Source organism: Sphaeramia orbicularis, chromosome 1, assembly GCF_902148855.1.
Source record: "Sphaeramia orbicularis chromosome 1, fSphaOr1.1, whole genome shotgun sequence".
Classification (NCBI taxonomy): domain Eukaryota; kingdom Metazoa; phylum Chordata; class Actinopteri; order Kurtiformes; family Apogonidae; genus Sphaeramia; species Sphaeramia orbicularis.
The window spans coordinates 22744198-22766177 of record NC_043957.1 but is presented as its reverse complement, the minus strand read 5'-3'; the positions used below and the strand labels follow the sequence as shown (position 1 = coordinate 22766177).

The 21980-nt window shown below is 36.1% G+C and overlaps 2 protein-coding genes across 4 annotated transcripts in view; one reads left to right on the top strand and one right to left on the bottom strand.

Moving 5' to 3' along the window:
• The window catches only part of chtf18 (CTF18, chromosome transmission fidelity factor 18 homolog (S. cerevisiae)), a 27130-nt gene extending 18834 nt beyond the window's left edge, over positions 1-8296 (bottom strand). For all 3 annotated transcript variants that reach the window (XM_030130506.1, XM_030130573.1, XM_030130643.1), the window contains exons 1-11: positions 8092-8296; positions 7495-7581; positions 7250-7400; positions 5937-6126; positions 5729-5821; positions 4666-4718; positions 3217-3355; positions 2887-3111; positions 1820-1917; positions 1607-1730; positions 1383-1513 (exon numbers count right to left, since the gene is read on the bottom strand). In XM_030130506.1, coding sequence (XP_029986366.1) covers positions 1383-1513; positions 1607-1730; positions 1820-1917; positions 2887-3111; positions 3217-3355; positions 4666-4718; positions 5729-5821; positions 5937-6126; positions 7250-7400; positions 7495-7581; positions 8092-8179 — 1379 coding nt within the window. In that variant the 5' untranslated portion in view covers positions 8180-8296. The remainder of the gene's footprint in view (positions 1-1382; positions 1514-1606; positions 1731-1819; positions 1918-2886; positions 3112-3216; positions 3356-4665; positions 4719-5728; positions 5822-5936; positions 6127-7249; positions 7401-7494; positions 7582-8091) is intronic.
• A 4679-nt stretch (positions 8297-12975) lies between these two features.
• The window catches only part of slc5a10 (solute carrier family 5 member 10), a 33383-nt gene continuing 24378 nt past the window's right edge, over positions 12976-21980 (top strand). Inside the window, exons 1-8 of the mRNA XM_030141982.1 lie at positions 12976-13096; positions 13172-13243; positions 15043-15147; positions 16643-16702; positions 18830-18934; positions 19049-19154; positions 19746-19826; positions 19942-20147. Coding sequence (XP_029997842.1) covers positions 12989-13096; positions 13172-13243; positions 15043-15147; positions 16643-16702; positions 18830-18934; positions 19049-19154; positions 19746-19826; positions 19942-20147 — 843 coding nt within the window. The 5' untranslated portion in view covers positions 12976-12988. The remainder of the gene's footprint in view (positions 13097-13171; positions 13244-15042; positions 15148-16642; positions 16703-18829; positions 18935-19048; positions 19155-19745; positions 19827-19941; positions 20148-21980) is intronic.

The window sequence follows — 21980 nt, the reverse complement described above, 5'->3', positions numbered from 1 at the left end:
ACACCTCAAAACAAGTCATAATAGTAACACACAGGAGACATCATTCAGATGCTACTTAAATTACCACAGAAACCAAACAAAAATCTAAAGCATCACCCAAATATTGCAGAATAAACAATTAATGTCACAGTTCTAACACTTTACAACAGACTTTTTTATCAGGTTGGTTGTGTAATCAGAGCCTACAGGATATTTTGCAAACTATTAATATCGGATAAAAACCTCTTTACGATTTAATGTGGAATGTCACATTTATTTAGATATAGTATTATAATGCAGGGTATCTTCAGGTGAAGAATCCAAATTTATGATGTTTTAAGTCATTCTTAAACATGTTTCAATCCTTTGACGTTACTTTTCCAGTTGTACACAGCTAATGTTTCTGCTAATGCTCATAATTAAACGCCTCCACCCATGAATGATGGTTGGATGATGATCCCATTATGATAAAATGATCGACAGCAATTACAAATTTGACAAATTCTTTACAAAGATTTCCAAAGCAAACACAGCAAAATCATTCACCGCGTCTGTGGAATTTTTAAGACCTTTGAGAGCCAGTTTTAAGGATTAATTATCAGTTTTAAGGCTAGTTAAGGACTTAATTTAGGACAAGCACATTTAGGACTTTTCAAAGACTTTTTTAGGATCTGCAGACACCTTGTATAACATATACTTAGAGTATATTATTTTAATATCCTGTTTTAAAATGATCCTGTTTCCGATAGACACCATTTAGTTTCCATCATGTGGGTAATTAAATGCTTTTTCCTGCTCTACACTATCATTATTGTCTTCGTCTTTAGTGCAATTCCAGTTACATTTTTCAAATCACTGTAAGCTTCTTTACCTGATATCTATGCATTAGTGCCATATTTGTCATTTTTTACATGAACACTGGTCAAAAATCAGGTTCCTATGATTGTGAATTCATGAATAATGTTTTCAAGGTATGTAAAGTTTGGTATAACTGGAGTCAAGTCAACTTAAATTTCAGTAATACCTACTGAATAATGTGAATGCAGTGTCGTGTAGTGTAGTGTACCCAAGCAAGGTTTGTTTGATCACTTTTTGTTGATTTTGCTGATTATGTGTTCATAAAAATTTCAATAAAAACTTAAATGAAAAAAAAAAAAAAAAGAAATTCAATAATACCTGCTTTGATCCAGGATACATCTGGTATTTTACATGTTAAATGAGGGTTAAACTCATTTTCTGATTATTCATAAATAAATAACGGATTGAATGAATAAATAAGTCTGTCTAATTCCGTTATGATAAATAAATTGTATGCTTCTAACAGTAAAACTGGCTTTTCTTCAACATACTAATAGTTGTTAGTGATTTATCATTGCTGCATCTTAAACATCGTTGACTCTTACAGGTCGTTACAGATACAGATGATTGGCCGTTGCAGGATGGACTCCTTTTTTTTCTTCTTCTTTGCAGTCTCTCCTTCCCCACTGGGTCCGTCTTTTCTATTCAGTGTTGCCAACAGGATGTTGATGGCAGCCTATCAAGTAAAACAAATTAAACAAAAGACACGCATTAGCCACAATCACAGGGAACTTCCTGGTTTTCCTGTTTTAAATGTTCGAGAACTTGCCGCAGGCGCTCCATCGATCTCGTCAATAATGAGGCAGTTCGGCCTTTCGTTGGCTCCTAAAACAGACTTCATCTGTGTTGCTGTGTCGATGCGTTTCTGGAAGACCTCTGCACTGCGGTCGTCACTGCGAAAACCACAACAATACCACTGAAGTCATCAGCAGGAAGATTCTTAGGAATCTGACATATGACATTTTCAAGTTGTTTGTCAAACCTGGCATTGATTTCCACCACATTGTACCCAGCATGCTTTGCAATAACATGAGCCAGGGTGGTCTTCCCCAAACCTGGAGGACCAGACAACATAGCCACCTGGCAGACGACAAACAGAAATGATCTCGTAGTTATATCAATGGGTCATTGAATGCAATTTCTACCACTAGGGGTCGTTCAATCAAAATAAGGACAAAGGGCATAGTCTGATGACACTGTGAAGCAGCAAGGATTATGGGAATTTTTGTTTTCACCACTAATGCCAATGAAAATTGATCTGACATGACTCAAAAAGTAATCATACAAACAGCCTCTGATTCTATCGTTATTATTAGTTAAGAATTGCATGTTATGTTATTTTGTTCTATTGGAATGCCCACAAACAACCTTAGCGAGTATTATGTTAAATCCAAACTAAACATGAGTTGAATTGACTTATCTAAAGGTATATTAGCTTTCAACAGGCATAAGCCACTGGTTGTACATAATAGGAAATATACTCATATTGAAATATTGTATGAGGGGGCTTCAAAACGTTCATGGACAAAGTACATGACATGGTTTAAATGGCATAGCCCTCAGTTTTACACAGACTTTTACACACACTTGCAGAACTGTATTGACCTAGATGGATCATATATTGAAAACATTATAAGTTAAACTGTTTTTTCCCAGCTGTCCTTTTCCCACAAACTTTTTGAAGCCACCTTGTACATTGATATGCTTTCTATGGAAAACTGCAAAATGGGAGGCACATAATAAAAAAATGACAAAGTGTGGTTGAAATGCTAATGTATTACTGTTACCAATTATAATTCCAAGACAGTATAAGATTTACATTTACTGTATCATCCGTATACTGTACCGTATAACTGTTTTGTTTGAGTTTTATCCAATGTTTCCCAATAAAAGCTGATATGACATCACTGACATTGGACAGAATAACACAGGTCATTTCATTGATTACATACGATACAGTATGTGTGATAGGTCATCGTTTTAGATATTTTTATAATAATTATTATATTAAATTAAACTGTACTGTAAAACAATTGTACAGATATTTACCTTAAATTTGGGTCGTTTGTACTGGTCCAGCTCTGCCTCCAGGAGTTCCTCAGTCACTTCAATTTTGCTCTTGAAGCGATTTGCATTCTGATTGGGTTGATTGGGTTTTGATGAGTTCTGGTTCAGAGCGTGTCGGTCTGAACGCGCAGAGCGTGACTTCCTCTCTCTACCAAACACCACAGTGTCCCACAGTTTCAACCACTTCAGCAAACAGCGGTTTGTAAACTGCAATAAAGGCACAACTATTGTCAGGGATGAATTTATCTACAACACGGGACATTATTTACTTATAGTTACATTAATTTGCACTGAATTGTAATTATGCCTTACATCGTCACTGAGAAGTTCTGTGTAGTGTCGAGGAGAAAACCTGTCCACCCAAAGCCGAGTGCTTCGTCCCTCTGCATCTTCAGGATCATCCTCTCCATCTTCGTTGCTTTCAGGCTCAATAAATACATCATTCACACTGCTACAATGTGATACAGAAAGAAAGCAGCAAAATATGTGACCACATTGTATGTGTGCATGCGTTAAAGTATCGATGTCCAACTCATTTTAGTTCAGGGGCCAAATTCAGCCCAATATGATCTCCATTGGGCAGGACCAGTAAAAGAATAGCATAAATAATCTATAAATAATGACAACTCCAAGTTTTTCATTGTTTTAGTGCAATAAGAAACATTAAATTATGGAAATATTTACATTTACAAACTATCTTTTCACAAAAAAGACATGAATAACCGGAAAAAATGGAAATTTAATAAGAAAAATGAAAGCAATTTTAACAATATCATGCCTCAACTTATCATTCATACATGTGCATTATACACAATGTTACACAAACATTTGGTAACAGGCATAATATTTTTATATTTTGGATTTTGGAACTAAAATAAGAATTTCTACAATATTATGTTTCAGCTTCTTAAACATAATTTATAGATCACAGTGGATCAACAAATGCACAAAACATTTACCAACAGAGAGAATATTGTTAAAATTGAGCTTAATTTTCTTTAGACGTTTCAAGTTGTTCATATTTGTTCAGGTTATTCACATTTTATTCACATTGGTCTGTATGTGGCTCCTGCACTAAAACGAGTTCAACACCCTTGACTGTTGATACAGGGTTTGTACACATTTTTCAGGTCAAATTCAAACACTTTTAAGGGTTGTTTTCAAATTTTTCCAGCACAGTACATTAACGCTGGGATAAAATACATATCTATATACACTCATGATTCTCTTTTTTACTTTTTATTGGAATGATGTACATTGTCTTATGCTATAAACATCTAAAATTATGTTTCATAATAGCAAAAAAGTTTAGAAATTAAAATAAAACACAGTTTTACACCAAGAAAAAACAAAAAAAAGGAAACACTCACACAGAGCCAAAGATTAACATAAAAATTTACCTGAAGTCAACCTGAGAGCACTCACTAATTTTCTTTTTTTGACATAAAGTTTTATTTTTCAAAATGTATCACCTCTCTGTAAGTAGCTTTGGCTTGTCATCTAACCTGACAGAGTTAATATTAAAAAATAATAATAATACATCACAAAGTTATAATTGCAAGAACTTTCAAGCACTTCAACTAAAATACAAGCACTTTTTAGACCGACAAGATTGAAATTCAAGCATTTTCAAGGATTTCAAGCACGTGTACGAACCCTGTAATATCTTGAGTGTAATTTTTGCACTTCCTAAATTCAGCCCGCGGGCCAGACTGGACCACAGGCCTATGTTTAACACCCCTGCATTAGAGGGACAGATACCTGGTTAGCAGCTCTGTCAGACGCTGAGACTCCTCCACAACTTGCTGATGACGCTGCATGTTTCAAAAGAGAAAGAAAGAAAAAACTGTCAGGTTGTTCTCTCTCAGGCTCACTGACTATTTTTCCCCTCACCAAGGACCCACATTATCAAGCCACTTGATGAACATGTATTCAACAGCAGGTTTTTTCACTGTGTATATTTGTTGTATATGTATATCTGTTCGCCTCTTTAGCAGCCGTATTTACTTTTTGTTGTCTGAGTAGTCTGTTATGGCAGCTGAAAACCTTTAATGAACACTGTAAATGGATTACCTAATTTCTATGGGCAAAGTACTTAACCCATAAAGACATCCACTGTTGACCAAACTCATCTACAAATCTAAACTGTCGATCCACTATCAATTCATGTAAATAACTGGTGTAAAATAGTTATTCATTTTTTCACAATCATCAGATATGACCCATTTGGACATTCAAAGGCTCCATAGTTACCATGGAAACACCTTCATCTTCTACATTGATTCACCAGAAAACCCATGGATTTTGATCAATGACAATGAATGGAAATGCTTGGTTTATGTTCAGTTAATGATATATTTTACTGAAAAAAGTCACTTTTTCAGCAGTTTTCTCTGTTTTTGACATAATAACCCTGAACTTCAATCTGAGCTTTTATGAACATCTACATGATCAGTAAATTAAATTTAGGAAAATACATGATTTTCATTGAAAAAACACAAAACACAGAGGGTAATATTATAAATAAATGGTGATAAATCCCTTAAGAAAAGTTAAATACAGAGAAAATAATGTTTCAGAACTGCCACAAAAGTCATACTAGGTCTTTATGGGTTAAACAGCATTTGTACAGGGATAATTCTTACCCGGGGGTTTTGATCCAAATATGAGGGTGATAACTCTAACTGTGTTATGATAAGGAGTCAATAATAAAAATGATACTAATAAGCAAAATGATATGGCCAACTAATGACAATCCAGAGACACATTGTGAATTATAAACAGTATGGATAGGTTACAAGCAGGTGTCACCATTCTCACTCACCTTTTCTGCTTCTTGCTCTCTCAGGACACTAATAGGCACTGCCAACAGCCCCAGTGAACCCTGGGAGTTTGGCACTATTCTGGAGTCCGCAATCTATACATTCAGAAATATGAAATATCAAAGCACAGACAAAACTGTTATTTATATTCATGCCTAACTATAGACAGAACTGCAATCCAAAACATCCTGTTTAGCAGTCAACAACCACCTTTGGCCCCGTCTCCTCTTTTTGATGAAGATAGACTCGCGTCCCTGAGGAGTCGGTCACGCTGATGTAATCCCCCTCCACAGGCGGTCTCTTTAGAACACGCAGAGATGCTCTTGTTTCTATGTCAGGTCGTCTGGGTGTCTCTGGGATCGTAGCAAAGCCGCTGATATCCAACATTGCTGGGACAGACCTACAACAAAATCATGTTTAAAAAATTTCATCCAAGTAATTGTTTTCAATTTCATAAAAATATCGCTTGATCTTTAGAAGGTCTAGTGAGTGGGGGATTTATACGGATCCAACTAATTAAACTACGTTTTCATTGGAGTCCAATCACACAAAAATGAGAAGTGATTCTGGCACATTATGTCAACATGCTTTTACAGTAGCTGTGCATGGATTTCCACTTTTTTTCTATTTAATGTTGTATGATAAAAGAGTGTCAGCAAGAATGAAAGGAAAGGTGTACAAGACAATAGTGAGAGCAGCCATGCTGTATGGGTTAGAGACAGTGGCACTGAGGAAAAGACAGAAGGCAGAGCTGGAGAGAGCAAAGGTTAAGGAGCTGAGGTTCTATTTGGGAGTGACCAGGATGGATCAGACCAGGAATGAGTCCATCAGAGGAACAACACATTAGATGTTTGGGAGAAAAAGTCAGAGAGACCAGACTGAAATGGTTTGGACATGTACAGAGGACAAGGATGCTGAGGTTGGAACCGCCAGGCAGGAGGTCTAGAGGAAGACCCAAGACCAGATTTATGGATGTACTGAAAGAGGACATGATGATAGTTGGTGTGAGAGAAGAGGATGCAGAGGATAGGGTTAAATGGAGGAAGATGATTCACTTTGGCGGAAGAAGCAGATGGCATGCAGTGTTAAGTTGCATAACTGTCATCTACTATTTTCAAGTCTGGCCAAGAGTCAATGTCCACTTAGATATTTAATCAAAACACTCATAAATGCAGATGACTTGATGCCATTTCACAACACTATTTAAAAGGAACAAAAAGTGAAGCTATTTTTCCAAGTTTATCTATCAAGCAATCATGTATTTGTGTCTGACAACACCTGTGAGGAATTCAAACCCCTTGTCACAGGGTACATTTTCTACAGCCCATAGTTCAGAAAAGGTAGTACGCTTCTTGTTTGCTGTCACGCAACTTGAGTTACAACATGTTGAAAACTACTTATGAGCAAAAATGTGTGTAATGATAAATGCGTGCTCTATTTTCAAGACACATGTGCCGTGTTACAAGCTCCTACACTTGATTTGCTTAGAATTCTTTTAAGACTTACAACTATGAATAAATTACCTGACAGTGTTTGAGGGTTCATAATGCTCTGGAGATGATGGGGGTGTGATGTCATCAGTCCACGACAGACCTCCACTTGTTTTAATCTCAGATGAGGTGAAAAGTCTCTTGACCACACCTGGGTCTTGCTTTTGGCGCTTTGCTTTTGGGGCTGCAGAGATGAAGTCACATTTAAGGTGAAAATGTGTTCATAACTACAAATGAAGAGGAAGTACAAATCATACACATAAAACCAGTGAACTCACTGATTGGCTGATGATCCAGCAGATGCTGTATGTCTGAGATATCATCTGGACGCGGACCTGGACGTTTCCCCTGGTTTGAAGAGTCCTCTGAGACACACCAGAATTATTTAAGTTAATGAAACCATAAACAGAGACAAAAAAAATAGCAATTTAACTTACTAAAACTGAATTAAATTAAAAACTAAAAAAAACCCCACTATTTCCTTTGTACAGTTGTACTAATTAAATTACTGACAACAACTACATCTTTGCCTAAACTGTTGTATTAAACCCTGTGGTGTTATAACAGACTTTAGTTGTCATTTTATTATGTTGAGTGTCATATAGGAGCAGCCCTTGCACAAAACTATTTGTACATATTAACTGTGAATACTGTGAGCTGAAAACTGCTGAAGAATATTCTAATGTTGGAATATCTTAGATATAAATGACAGTGCCTCAGAGAAGCCAACAAACAGACTAAGCTAACTCTGAACAGCCAGGTGTAGGATACAAAGTAAATGTATAAGTAATGCAAGTCTATCTACGTATATTAGGGACATGTGTATAAAAGGAGCTGGGCTATTGCTAAGTTGTCTCAGTCTGTTTGCTCCTCACCTTCTATCTCTGCCAAAACTTCCAGCTCATCAGCGAACTGCTCATCGAAGTTATCCTCAATCTCAAATAGCTCGTCATATTCATCCATTTCGACTCCAATAAGTCCCCAAGTTCAGAGGAGAACCGATACTTAGTTAACCAACGAAAACACAGTATGCTTTTCCCCCAAATAGTTCTACTTCTACAATCGCTTCAGTAAAAAGGCTTTCCCGGCAATTTTTGATGTTGTGCAGGAGTACTTCCGGGTGACGCGCTTTGTTCAACTCTGATTGGTTGTTGAAACTACGAATGTCCGCCCAAAGGTCGCCGCCATCTTGGGCCGGTCACAAATCTTTTTGGAAGTTCACTTCTTCTCAGAGCCGGTTCTTTTAGCTCACCTCCCAAAGAAGAGCTGGCTCTTTCGGCTCCCAAACGGCTCTTAGTATCCTTTGTAGGCTAAGGTTTTAGCCTAACTTAGCAATTATGAATGGTTTATGTGTTAATAAAACCTTTGAAATTCAGTGTTTTTATGAGAAGCCAGTGCCTCATTTTGTGCATTTATTCTATCAAAAAGTATTCTTACTTTTGTTTAATATTTTAATAAAACTTTTCATTGCACACAAACAAATTAACAAAACACTGCAAACAAATCCACAGAACAGGAACAGACCGTTCTGATGTGTCTGTGGTGGAACCTGCTCTTACTGTGACTTTCATTTTACAGTGAAGGAACATTACTCTGTTATTTCCAACGTCTTTAAACTGCGACCAGATACTACTATTTTTTTTTTTTTTTTTTTTTTTTTTTTTACACGTGTCACTTATATAAAAGTCTGTATTTACTGGTCCATTACACACCAAAAACAAGCAACTTAACAAATAATGAAATAAGACATATTTAAGTGTTAACACAGGTTAGCACCATCTCTTAGCTAGTTAGCTCACAAGTGTAACTCAGGTGAGTACATTGACTCAAGTTTTACATTTCTGAGTTCATGTCTTAGTTTTTTAATAACACAACCTCTTAAATCAGTACTATACCACATAACTTTATATGTGATATGAATATATGTCAGTTTTGCTGAAAGTTGTCTGATTTTGTCTAAGCATTAGCGTTCCACTCATCCACTGTTGGCTATCACCAGACATTTTTTAATGGAGCACAATTAATTGAATAACAATTGCTTCAATATTAAAATTCATAAAGTTTCATTTCAGCCCAGGGCTTCATGTTGTAATGTATGTCAGTGGAGGAGTCATTTCAGTTAAGCTACATAACTTGCCTGTTCCTTATATTGTTAGGTGAAAGAAGTTAACCCTTTCATGCACGAATTATGAGAACCTTAATCAAGATTTTTTTCCCTGAGTGTTTTTATTCCTCTTTAGGCGTGAAAAAAACATGCCTAAAAAAATTTTTCTTATAAACCTATTTTTCATGGAGTTGCAAAAATGTCGACTCAGCTGGGCACAAAGAAACATGTATTTACAGATATATTGTGTGAAAACTATGAAAGAAAAACATTTTTAATGCAGCTAACCTGATGTTTTCTCGCATTTTAACATACGCTAATACCAGTCATTACTCACTTCATGGAGATAATATGCAAAAAAAAACAACTTTTGTTTTTAAAAAAAACAAAAACAAAAACTGTTAATTACAATCTAATAACAATACCAAGCAATTGATTTACACAAACTTGTTACTGCAGATCATGTTTATCAAGTAATGGTATGAATTACAGTGTATGGGATGATGCATAAGCGTCCACTGTGTTGGCTGATATGGAACTAAAACAAAATCCATGAATATACAAGAGAACAGTTGAAGAATAGCTGTCCACTGCAGAGACCACTATGCATGAAAGGGTTAAAGTAAGGGATTTGTGTGTTAACTATATGAAGAAATAGACACTTCTTCATTAGACAGAGACAGAGAGGTGCTCCCCCACCTCTTAACCTTTAAAATAAAGATTAAACATCAAACCAAATTTTACCCCTGTTTAAAAAGTTTCTTATTTATCACCATTTAATGAAACATCTAAGTGATTCTCAAACTTAAATCTTATGCATATTTTCTCTGGCTGTTGGAATAAATACACTAAACCTTCTGTTTCTTTTATTTCTGTGGATGTCTCAGGTGCTTTGTCCTTACTGTAATGCACCCTGCTGTAGATGAAAACCTAATGTGAAAAACCTATCAAGAATCATGAAAACTAATTACCATAACACATAACACACGTCATTAGCAAACAATTTTCCATTCAATTAAAAGTATTGCTTTTCCCATCGAACACAAAAGCTGTCCTCCAAAGCAGCTTTTTACATTTTGTCCTCTGGGAGTGTGTGAGATTAATGATGATGAGTGTGACGTCAGGGTGTCTCCAGCGCTGCCATCTGCTCCTTATAGCAGGCAAACACTGGCCAGCGGTCTGTGTGTGACACTGAATTAATTTCACATCAGCTAGCATGGAAGCAAACCCACTCAGATCCCACTCTTCCTCTTGGCTTCATTTTATATAGTTACAGTAGAGTCCAGATGTGTTAAGAGTAAAGGAGCAATTCTAATTTGCTGAGCATCTGTATTCAGTCATTCATTCATCGGTGTGATAGCTATAATGGGCAAAAGAAAATCAAACACTTTTACCATTTGATTAGCTTACAAGGAACATAACACATTATGATACGCTGATTACTTTATGCATTGAAAAACATAAAATATTAAATGCTTCCATGATATTTTTGAGTTTTGACTCAGACATCTCTTGTTGCCAAGTGGTTCTAATTTGTTCAGTGTTTGTCCTTGTTTTATGAATTACATAGGCCGTGGCTCAGGAGGTAGAGTGGGTTGCACAATAACCGAAGGGTTGGCGGTTGGAATTCTGCTCTGTCCTAGTCATGTGCTGTTGTGTCCTTGGCCAAGACACTTCACCCTCCTTGCCTCCAGTGCTGCTACTCACCCTGGTGGATGAATGTTTGGTGGTGGTTGGAGGGGCCACAGGCGTGAATTACCAGCTTCCGTCATTCTGCCCCAGGGCAGCTGTGGCCACATATGTATTTTACCACCACCAGAGTGTGAATGTGTGAGTGAATGAGTGAGAATAATAGATCCACTGTACACGCTTTGAGTATGCGTTCATAGAAAATCACTATATAAATCTAATCCATTATTATTATTATTATAGCTGATTAAGCAAAACATAATCTATTTAGAATAAATCCTGTATCTTGTATTCATTCATTTTACAAACATGCTGATATGTTGAGGTTTTCTAATATTTAGTGATCTATAAGTAAAATATCTGATGGACTTATATAAAGAAACCAGAGTCAAGTACAAGTCTAAATTTATAGAACACTTTGGTCAGGGGTGTCAAACTCATTTTCGTTCTGGGGCCACACTCAGCCCAATATGATGTCAAATGAGCCAGACCAGAAAAATAATAAACGATGAAAAAAGTAAAATTACATTATGAAAATGTTTACATGTACAAAGTTTCCTTAAAAGTTTGAATGACATGAACAACCTGAAATGTCTTCAGAAAAATAAGTGCAGTTTTAACAATATTATACCTCAGCTGATCATTTACATGTGTATTTCAACTTACAGATGACAGTGAATCTACAAACACATGAAACATTTAGTTTCAAACTGTTAAATCTGCAGTTATTTTTCAGAAGAAATTTTGGGTTGTTTGTGTTTATTAAGCTTCTCCACATATTTTGTGAAAGGATAGTTTGTAAATGCAAATATCTTCATGTAATTTAACTTTTTTACACTAAAACAAAGAGAAAAATGTGTTGTCATTATTTGTAGGTTATTAGGATAGTATTTTACTGGTCAGACCCACTTTAGATCATATTGGTCTATGTGTGGAACCTGAACTAAAATGATTTTGACATCCGTGATTGTTAATATCAGTGTAATATTTGCATTTCACAAATTCATCCCATGGGCCGGATTGGACCCTTTGGTGGGCCGGTTTTGGCCCGCAGGCTATATGTTTGACAGCTATGACTTAGGTGATAAAATGTAAGATAAAAATATATTAATGTTTGGTTTCATCCAAAACAAAATCTTTCTTCATCAGCTGCCAATAATGTAAAATCATTCCTGAATCCTTTCAGCTGAATTTAGCAAGCTTTGCAAAGTGTTTCCATGGTTGTATGTTTCTGTAGCTGGCTATTTTATTGGAGTAAAGTCTTCATATTATTAGAGGTGAAATCTGAAGCTGACTTACAGACTGTCTTTCTTGAGTAACTGGTGGTAAACATGTTAAGAATCTGTTAAACTCTTGTCTGTCTTTCTTCCACTCTCTTCCAAACCATACTTAGCACTTACCAGCAGATGTTTGTGTGTTCAGACACTAATGATTATAAACTTGTCATCGCCAATGATTGACCATCTGTGTGTGTGCAGGCATCAGCGTGGACTATGGTCCACATGAGCATCTGCTGTACTCCACTGCTCACCCTTACTTGCACTCCATTATCCCCTAGCACAGCGTGTGTGTCAGCGCTACAGGTGCCACATTAAGGTGATGTGTTTAATCATCAATTCAGCAAAGGGACTGCCCTCTTCACACATACAAGAAACAGTTCATCTTAGCCTTTTGGTACTAGAGGGAACTTTTACAAAGCGCTGAAAGGTGTTCATATGTGTGCTGATGTTTGTAAGATAGTCTAATTGTTTACAAGTAAAAGGCAAAAGAAAGCTTTTAGAAGCAAAAATTGGTTGATTAGGAAGTTTTCAGAGATTAGGATGTGTAATGTGTCCCTCTGGTGGGTCTGTAGTATCACATTTTAACAGTTGAAATCAACAGTTGTGTGTTTATATGCAGCTGTACAGGAAGGTTAACACAACCTATTTTGTCTGAGTTTTTAAAGCCTTTTTGATGAGTGTTTGTGTGGACTATTGAGGATGTCTAACTCCACCACCAACTTCTACGCCTCACCACAGTCCTTCAGCTTCTCTGACATTATTGTCATAGCAACCTACTTTCTTCTGAACCTTGCTGTTGGCATCTGGGTAAGACTCAGAGGTGTTTTATACCTGCTCAGTGTATGTGCTTGCCTGCTTTTATTACTGTTTTTTGTCTTCCAGTCATCGTGCAGAGTTAGCAGGAACACCCTGAGTGGATATTTCCTGGCTGGACGTGATATGGCCTGGTGGCCGGTAAGTGCATATTTGTATTTCTTATTATGTGTTCCGCAGCTTGTTGATGATGCTTTTGTAAAAGGATGTGAAAGAAAAGATCAGAATGACTAGAGCTGTAAATCACAGTAAGACTTATAATATGATATAGGGCTGCACAATGACTCAAATTGCAGTTGTAATCATAACTGTAATCGGTGTATCAACCTGTCCATCATCCTATCATTATTCACTTGCAAAAGGCTGAAATTTAAAGGTTCAGACATAATAGGATTTATTTATTTCAGAAAAAGAAATAGATAAACATAATGTCAGTTGTTTGGTGATAATTTGGATTTAGAGACACGTAAATTTAAATTGCAACATTTTTTCATATTAAGTTGTATTTTCTAAACAAGTTTAAGTTTATATGTTTCAGTTGAGAAAAATACAAATTTCAGCATTAGTAATCTGTGCATTTTCCTTGATAACCAAGCAGAAGATTCATGTAAGTTAACTCAAAATGCAATCTGAAATCAGAGTTTTGCCTACAGTACAGTAGTTTCTAAGTGACTTGTCCCTCAAATAACACAGCCCTAATACAAGAGCATCACAGTGTGTTACTCATGAGAACAATGGTAACATGAACATGACCTTGATTTCACGACATTCATCACACTGGAGGACAATCATCATCTATGTAACTGAATAAGTAAAATACCCCTAAAGTGGGCAAAGGAAGGAATTCTGTATTAATTCACTGCACTGTGGTGTGTGTTTCAGAGAATTTGACTACTGAAATGAACACATTTTTTAAAGTCTTAATGATATATTGCACATTTATCGTATGATTTGACATATTTCTGCATGAATAGTTTGTCTCCCCTCTACAAATTGCTATGTTGGCTTTTAGTTTTTAATATATTTTCTGATAATTACTACATCGATCTGTACATGTTAAATTCCCTGTTGGAAATATCATTATAATTCAACATGAATATATAATTTATGCTGACAAACATAGTTTTAGTCATTATTATTAATTAAGAGTAAAAATAGTATAATAACTAAAGAGAGCTGGACTGATGGAAAAACAAGCAGTGGTGGGATAGTACTCAATTACTTACAGTTAGTACAAATTTGCAGTGCTTGTACTTCACTAGAGTAGACGATTATATCTCAGACATTAATGTACTTTTTGATGATATTTATAGCAAAAACAACACTGAATGTGTTGAATGTTTTTGATAAACTGAAGTATGAAATGTTGTTAATGGACTGAGTCAAACATTATCCTCAATCATTAGATAAATATGAAAAATACAATGTTGAGCTTGTGAAAAGTTGACCCTTTTAGAGACGGATGACTCTCACAGGACAACAATACTACAAACATATAATGGTCTTATTGAATATAGACATTGATACCAACTGTATGTCACTATTGTAAAGAGTTAAAAGGAGCTTATTGTTGAACGTGAACAGCAGTACAACAACACACACATGAACGAAGCAGTAAAATGACCCCAAAAAACATCATTTGTACTGGTACAACACTGACAAGGACCATTTTATTCCAGGGACTACTTTGACTTTTCATACTTCATACATGTGGTTGATCATTTTGACATAAATGTACATTTTCTTGTACTGGAGTATTTTCACAATGTGCTAATAATACATCAACGCATACAACAACCAAATACCTGCTCCACCACTGCTAATGTGTTCATTATCAGTTGTTTGATGCTGTCAGGTTTCATTTGAGATCAGTTTTACAACTAAATACTTGAATTCTCGTAAACTGAAGTGAAGTGTGTCGAATGTATATGTGGTGACAGATTGGAGCGTCTCTGTTTGCAAGTTCAGAGGGCTCAGGCCTGTTTATTGGTTTGGCTGGAACTGGAGCTGCTGGAGGAATCGCAGTCACCGGCTTTGAATGGAACGTGAGTAGAGAAACACACACACGACATTATATTTTAACTGATGTGTCTGGAATGAAACAGAGCCAGTCTGCTAATCCATCTACATGGTATGTCTATATCCTGTGTGCTACTAATAGGTTTAACTAGACAAACACAGCATGCTCAAAACAACACAAGCAACAACAACTCTTGTGTTTAATTATTTTAAGCATGTTAGCACTTTTGTTTTGATTCCCCTTTTGGTAATTCTACTGAACCAGGACAAACTTCTAGCCCACAACCAAGAAAACACATGTAAAAACAATGTATATTTGTAAATATTTTTTAATTATTGAAACCCAAAATATTAACATTGTATATAAACATCATATAGAGTTTTCCAGTGACTACTGAGGCCTGCATTCCTCTCTCTCATTGCTACATGGTGAATAATTTTAGTTTGAAAATTTTTGTTAATTTTGAGCTGATCTCAAAGATGCTAACCAGCACATGCTGCCAACAGTTGTAAACACATAGAAATGACATTTTCTACAATAACACCCCAAATAGTTTGCAAAAAATAGGTGTTTGGGAGTGATGTTGCTGAAAATTGACGGGGTCAATCTACTCCACACTGGCAGACTTCTTGACCAAAATAGCATAAATTGAGGAAATACGCTTGGATTTTTGGTGAGGAAGTCAGCCTGTCTCAGCACATGAGCTAAAAACTACACTATGTGGAGAGTGGTGAAAATTATGGACAGCATATCTCACATAAGGCTGAATGATTTACAAAGAAAATCTAGAATAAATATATTGTTTGAATTTGCAAACAAATGAAAAAGACATTTAAAAAACTGAAAACATGTAAAAAGTATTAGGGTTTGGGGAAGGCAACTCCAATTAGAAGCAAATGAAACAAATGATAACTTGATATATGTTAATCTTACTCGTACTATTTCTGGTTTCAGTAGATAAAAGAATGATCTTGAGTGCATGATCTGACAAATCCAATCCGATCCAATCCAACTTTATTTATAAGGCACTTTAAAACAACCAAAGTGCTGTACAGAAGACTAAAAACACCATGAAAATTAATAAAATCAAATAAAAATAAATAAATTAAACAAGTTAAAATAAAAAAAACAGAAGCTAAATGTCAACATTACACAAGTGTTAAAAGGCCAAGGAGAACAGGTGGGTTTTAAGAAGAGATTTAAAAACAATCAGAAAGGAGGCCTGTCTAATACGCAGAGGCAGGTTCACTCTGTACCAGTTCAGTAAAGAACCTTTAACAGCTGTAACAGTCTATAGACAGCAGGGGGCACCAGTACAACTGTTTCACACCTTCCAGTTTGTCTGCAAAAGGCATGAGAGCAACAGCTCAAACGGTTCTGTGTAAAATATGCACAACATATCAAGAGTTAAAGAGTTTACATAAGTTTAACCTGTGGCATTTTCCCTCCTGAGGTGACTGTTATGGAGAATCTGGTCAAACCTCTCTCATCTTATTTTCTTTCTCCCTTCTTTGTCATAGGCCACGTTTGTGTTACTGGCTCTGGCGTGGGTATTCGTGCCTGTGTACATCTCCTCAGGGGTTTGTGTAACACTCATTATATACACACAACCACACACGCATATATCAGATTGTTAAGGCTGGTTCAGCAGGTACCTTTAGGTGCCAAAAGACATCCTCATTATGAGCACTCCCCACCTACAAAATTCCGCAAAAGGGTGTTACGCCAGGATGCAGTCAAACACAGATGCAGGGTGACACACTTAACTATTACTCTTGGTTGATAGATGAGTTTATTCAGAAGCTTGAACACATCAAACACGTCCACATCCATGGCATGTAAAGATTATGTTCACTTTTTTATTATAGAATGGAACATTGCACACTTCAACCCTGAACATGTTGAGGACTGAAAGTGTCACAAAATATAAGAATTTTTTTGTTGCATCTTATTTTATGAATCAAGCATCATACACCACCATAAATTTCAGTAAGTGAACTTCATTGGTAGTCATGTGTTTACTTCATATTTGAGTTTGTGTTGTGCTGGGAGTCTGTTTTTTTCATGTTATATAATTCCATTTCTAAGATAGCCATTGCTTGTTCACACAAATATATTTGATGTTTTTTTTTGTTTTTTTTTTTTATTTCACATTGATAACTGTTTATAGAAATGTAAAAATAAAAAAAGTCTTATAGGTGAGGTGGTTTTTGCCATTTTATACAGAAAAATAGAAACATCTTTTGCATTAACTCTGATGTAGTGAACATCTATCTGCTGTTTGCTGCTTCCTCACAGATATTCTGATAAAGTGTGAAAACATGTCTGGTACAGCAGGTCATGCAGGCTGATGACAAGACTTAATTATTGTTTCATCTATGAGAAAAACATCACAGCTTCACAGCTTACAGTGCCACCTACTGGAGACACAACACAGCCTAGATCAGGGATGTCAAACTCATTTTAGTTCAGGGGGCACATACAGCCTAATATGATGTAAAGTGGGCCAGACCGGTAAGATAATATAAATAATAGGATAAGAACTTATGAATAATGTGAACTCCAATGTTTTCTCTATGTTTTTGAGTGAAAAAAGTAAAATTCCAATTTACAAACTGTACTTGAACACAGCATGAACGAATATGAACAACCTGAAAATTCTTAAGAAAAATAAGTGCAGTTTTAACGATATTACGCTTTATTTATTTACACACGTGCATTATAACGTACAGATCACAGTGGATGTACAAATACACAAAACATTTAGTAACAGGTGGAATATTGTTAAAATTCCACATATTTCTCTTAAGATATTTCAGGTTATTCATATTTGTTCAGGTTATTTACATTTTTTGTTAAACACTAGTCTGTAAATATAAATATTTTTGTGTAATTTTACTTTTCTTACACTAAAACAAAGAGGAAAAATTACAGTTTTCATTATTTGTAGGTTATTATGATAGTATTTTACTAGTCTAACCCACTTTAGATTGAATTGACCTAAAATGTGTTTAACATCCTTGATTGTTAATATCTTCAGTGTAATTTTTGCATTTCACAATTTCATTCCACAGGCCAGATTGGACCCTTTGGCGAGCCAGTTTTGGCCCCCGGACCGCATGTTTGAGAACCCCTGGCCTAGATTATTCCATCCAAACCAGTTTATGGAAATGAAGATAATTTCTTTTTTTTATTATTTTTTTTTATGGCTTTTTAAAAGTTCACTTCAGGTTCAGTTGACACAGCCACTGTTGCTTTTGTAGAGAATCAGAAAGGTGGCACTGATAACTCAGATCCACTATAGTAACTGATTTAACTAATGCAACACAGACTTCATGTACTTAATGTCAATGTTACATATTGAACTTTTAAGCTAAGTTCTAAAGGTTGTACTGAATATTATTCTACTCATTGTATTTGACCATCAAAACACACCTTTTTTTGTAATAGTGTTTCATTCAGTAAAGTAATATAGCAGCCACAAGGTGTTTTTGCTACAACTCCATTTCTGAAAATGTTCAGGTTATACAACTGTGCTAAGTTTCACTATTTTATGGCAAAGGCAACTCCAATTTGACGGATATGACTTGGACTTGTCATTTTATCATTACAGGTGGATTTTGCAAGCCTCCAAAAATAATCCTCCGATGTATGTGTGTAATGATTTCATTATGTTTGTGTGTGTGTGTGTGTGTGTGTGTGTTCAGATTGTGACAATGCCAGAGTACCTGGGCCGTCGTTTTGGGGGCGAGAGAATCCGAACGTACCTGGCTGTTCTCTCACTGTTGTTATCCGTCTTCACAAAAATATCAGTATGACAATTTTACAAAAACGCACACGATAAAAGTTGTTTCTATTTATTGCCGTTATCTGCAGTGGGACTGAATCTGTCCTGGTCCTGCTGACATATGTGTTTCTTTGACCAGACCGACCTGTACTCTGGAGCCTTGTTTGTTCAGGTGTGTCTTGGATGGAACCTCTACCTGTCCACTGTCCTCATGCTGGTAGTCACTGCTCTTTACACAATTGCAGGTACATAAACAACCACAAATACAGTCAACAGTTGTATATTTTATAGTTATTTTCCTATGAGGATATAATTAGCAGACAACAATGGGTCAGCATGTATTGATAGTTGCTGTTGTTGCTTTCACTTTGTTTTTTGTTTTCCTACTATTTAATAATCTAAAAAAATCAAAACATGATGACAAAATTTTCTATCTGCATTTAACCGAATTTGGTAATTATATAGATTGAGGTCATTGTCGTAAGTGTTCACGGGTCATTTGGTAATGAGACTACAAAAGTGTAAATCAAAGTACAACACAAGGCTGTGACACTAAAAACCAAAATGATTTTTTTTTTTTTTTGCTGTAAGTATTATGGTAACCCTTTACTAAGTAAATAAATATGCTTGGATTGCTATTATAAACTATTACAGTAAACTCATAAAACTTTTATGAACATCGTAAAACAATCTATAAACTAGTAAGAAGTAAAGTGGGAAAATATTAACACATAATTATGTCAATATGCATCTTATATGGGCTTTATTAACCATTAGTAAGGCTCATTACAATGAAATCTGATGTAAATCAATACCCACATTCTGACTTCTTTCAGGTGGTCTGGCTGCTGTCATCTACACTGACACTCTACAGACATTTATCATGATTGTAGGAGCGATCATCCTGACAGTTACTGGTGTGTATAGTCTCCACTATTTGAAACACACATTCTGCCTACAAATATACAAATGAATTGTGTAAAAAAAAAACTAGTAATTCCAAGCTGGAAGTGTGTGCTTCTGTTTTTTCAGCTTTTAACAAAATCGGGGGCTATGGAAACCTGGAGCAAGTGTATAGTATGGCGGTGCCCAGTAAAATCATTCCAAACAGTACCTGTCACCTGCCACGTCAGGACGCCATGCACTTGTTCAGAGATGCCGTCACTGGAGACCTGCCCTGGCCTGGCATGACCCTCGGACTCACCATACTGGCCACCTGGTACTGGTGCACAGACCAGGTACCTCTACACACATGCAGACATTCGCATGTACGGACAAACCAAGCAGAAACAGCCACTATACACACAATACGACCAGTTCATTCATTTGCCACTTGGGACAAAAACTGACCTGAATTCACTGAAAATGTTTTTTTTTTTGCCTTACAATACATGTTTTCATAGTAGTAAACCACTGAAAGCTTGTATTGAGAAAAACGACTGGACTTAGTTTTTTATTACGGCCTAATTCTGAACTAATTTTTAACGTTTGTATCATAATCGTATCAATCATGTGAAACTACCCTTTGTTTCTGGTGCATTCTAAAGTCATCCTCATGTATTACTTCCCTGTGAACAAACTATATCTTACACATACGAATTATAATACTTGTGTTTTGTTGAGTAACACCATAGTCAGCCAGAGAAGTTTTGTGTTTTTAAATTTGTTTCATGGTGTTATTTGGTATTTTGTATCTCCATGTGAAGTTTTGGTGCAAATAGACCTTTGAGATAGAGCTCAGGGATTCTTGATTGTGACACTAAGAGATCGTCAGCATTTAAAGGTTCGATGTGGGATATTTAGTGCAAGTCTTGCAGATACAACCCTCTGAATACTCCCACCTATGGTAGCTGCAAAAACATCCCCTAGTTGGAGTCAGCGTTTGTTTTGTCCAGGATATAGGATACAGACAGTGAAAGCTTAAAAGAAGAAAACAAAGCCATTTTGAAAGGCAGGTCCTTTCCTCTGTAGTTATAAGCAGCTCATTCCAAGGTAACCAAAAAAAATATAAGGATTATACACTAATGAAAGCATACATTATAGAAGATTATATTCCATTTCTGCAGTTACATCTTCCTAAATCCCCATAAATCTACACACTGGACCTAAAAGGCATTCACTCTCCACAAATATTTTGTGCCAAACCCAAGCTTCAAAATATCTGCAGAAATCTGGAGAGCGCTATAATTATCTTGGCAAAATCAAACACACAAAACACAGTTGCATTTGCGGTTTGTTGCGCCAAACTAGTCTGCATTTTAGCAGTTACTCATACACATGCTAAAGGCCTGGAATGGAATCACACAACTGTTTCTCTACCAAAACTGGTTGAAAACAACAGCAAGGCCACATCAGCATTAGTACTACATCTGTTTATTTACATTGACTTTTGGTCCCACATCAGTGTTAAACATTGCATGCAGACAGGAGGCAAAGTAATCAAAATGAACATGTGATGTGAACGGTTACTTCCAGGACAACAGTGCCCCCATCCATAGAGTACGAGGGCGTGATATGAATCGTATGCTACGACATTCACAGTCACAAGATTTCAAACCAACTAATATGTCTTTGATAGTATACACAAAGACCTAATCACTTGACGCCTTTCTAAGATGCTTCATTGGTTTTTCCTTTAACTTATCACTCATCTATGTATACTAGGAGCTGTATTGTTCACATCCATCAGGTCACTGGCACTCATTTAAGGTTAAGGTTATATTTGAGCCATATGTGAACTGATGGGGTTTAGATTGTGTCTTTCAGATGAAGCCTTATACAAGCATTCTGGCCTTAAAGGAGTGATATTTTGCTTTTCTTAAATGGAATTATGCATTTTAAAACATTTCCCTGTGGTCTACAAAAACTGTAAATGCTATGCTTGGGTCTGAATTCTTCATTAATTCAACTCCACAGGCCCATCTTCAACCCTATTTCTGAGTAATGACACCAGAAAGGTTGTTTTGAGCGCTGGCCCTTTAAATGCAAATGAGCCACTTCAGGCCCCACCCCCTCCAGGTTGTTGGCTGTGCTGCTCTGTCCCATTCAACCAACAGCTGAACATTTTAGGT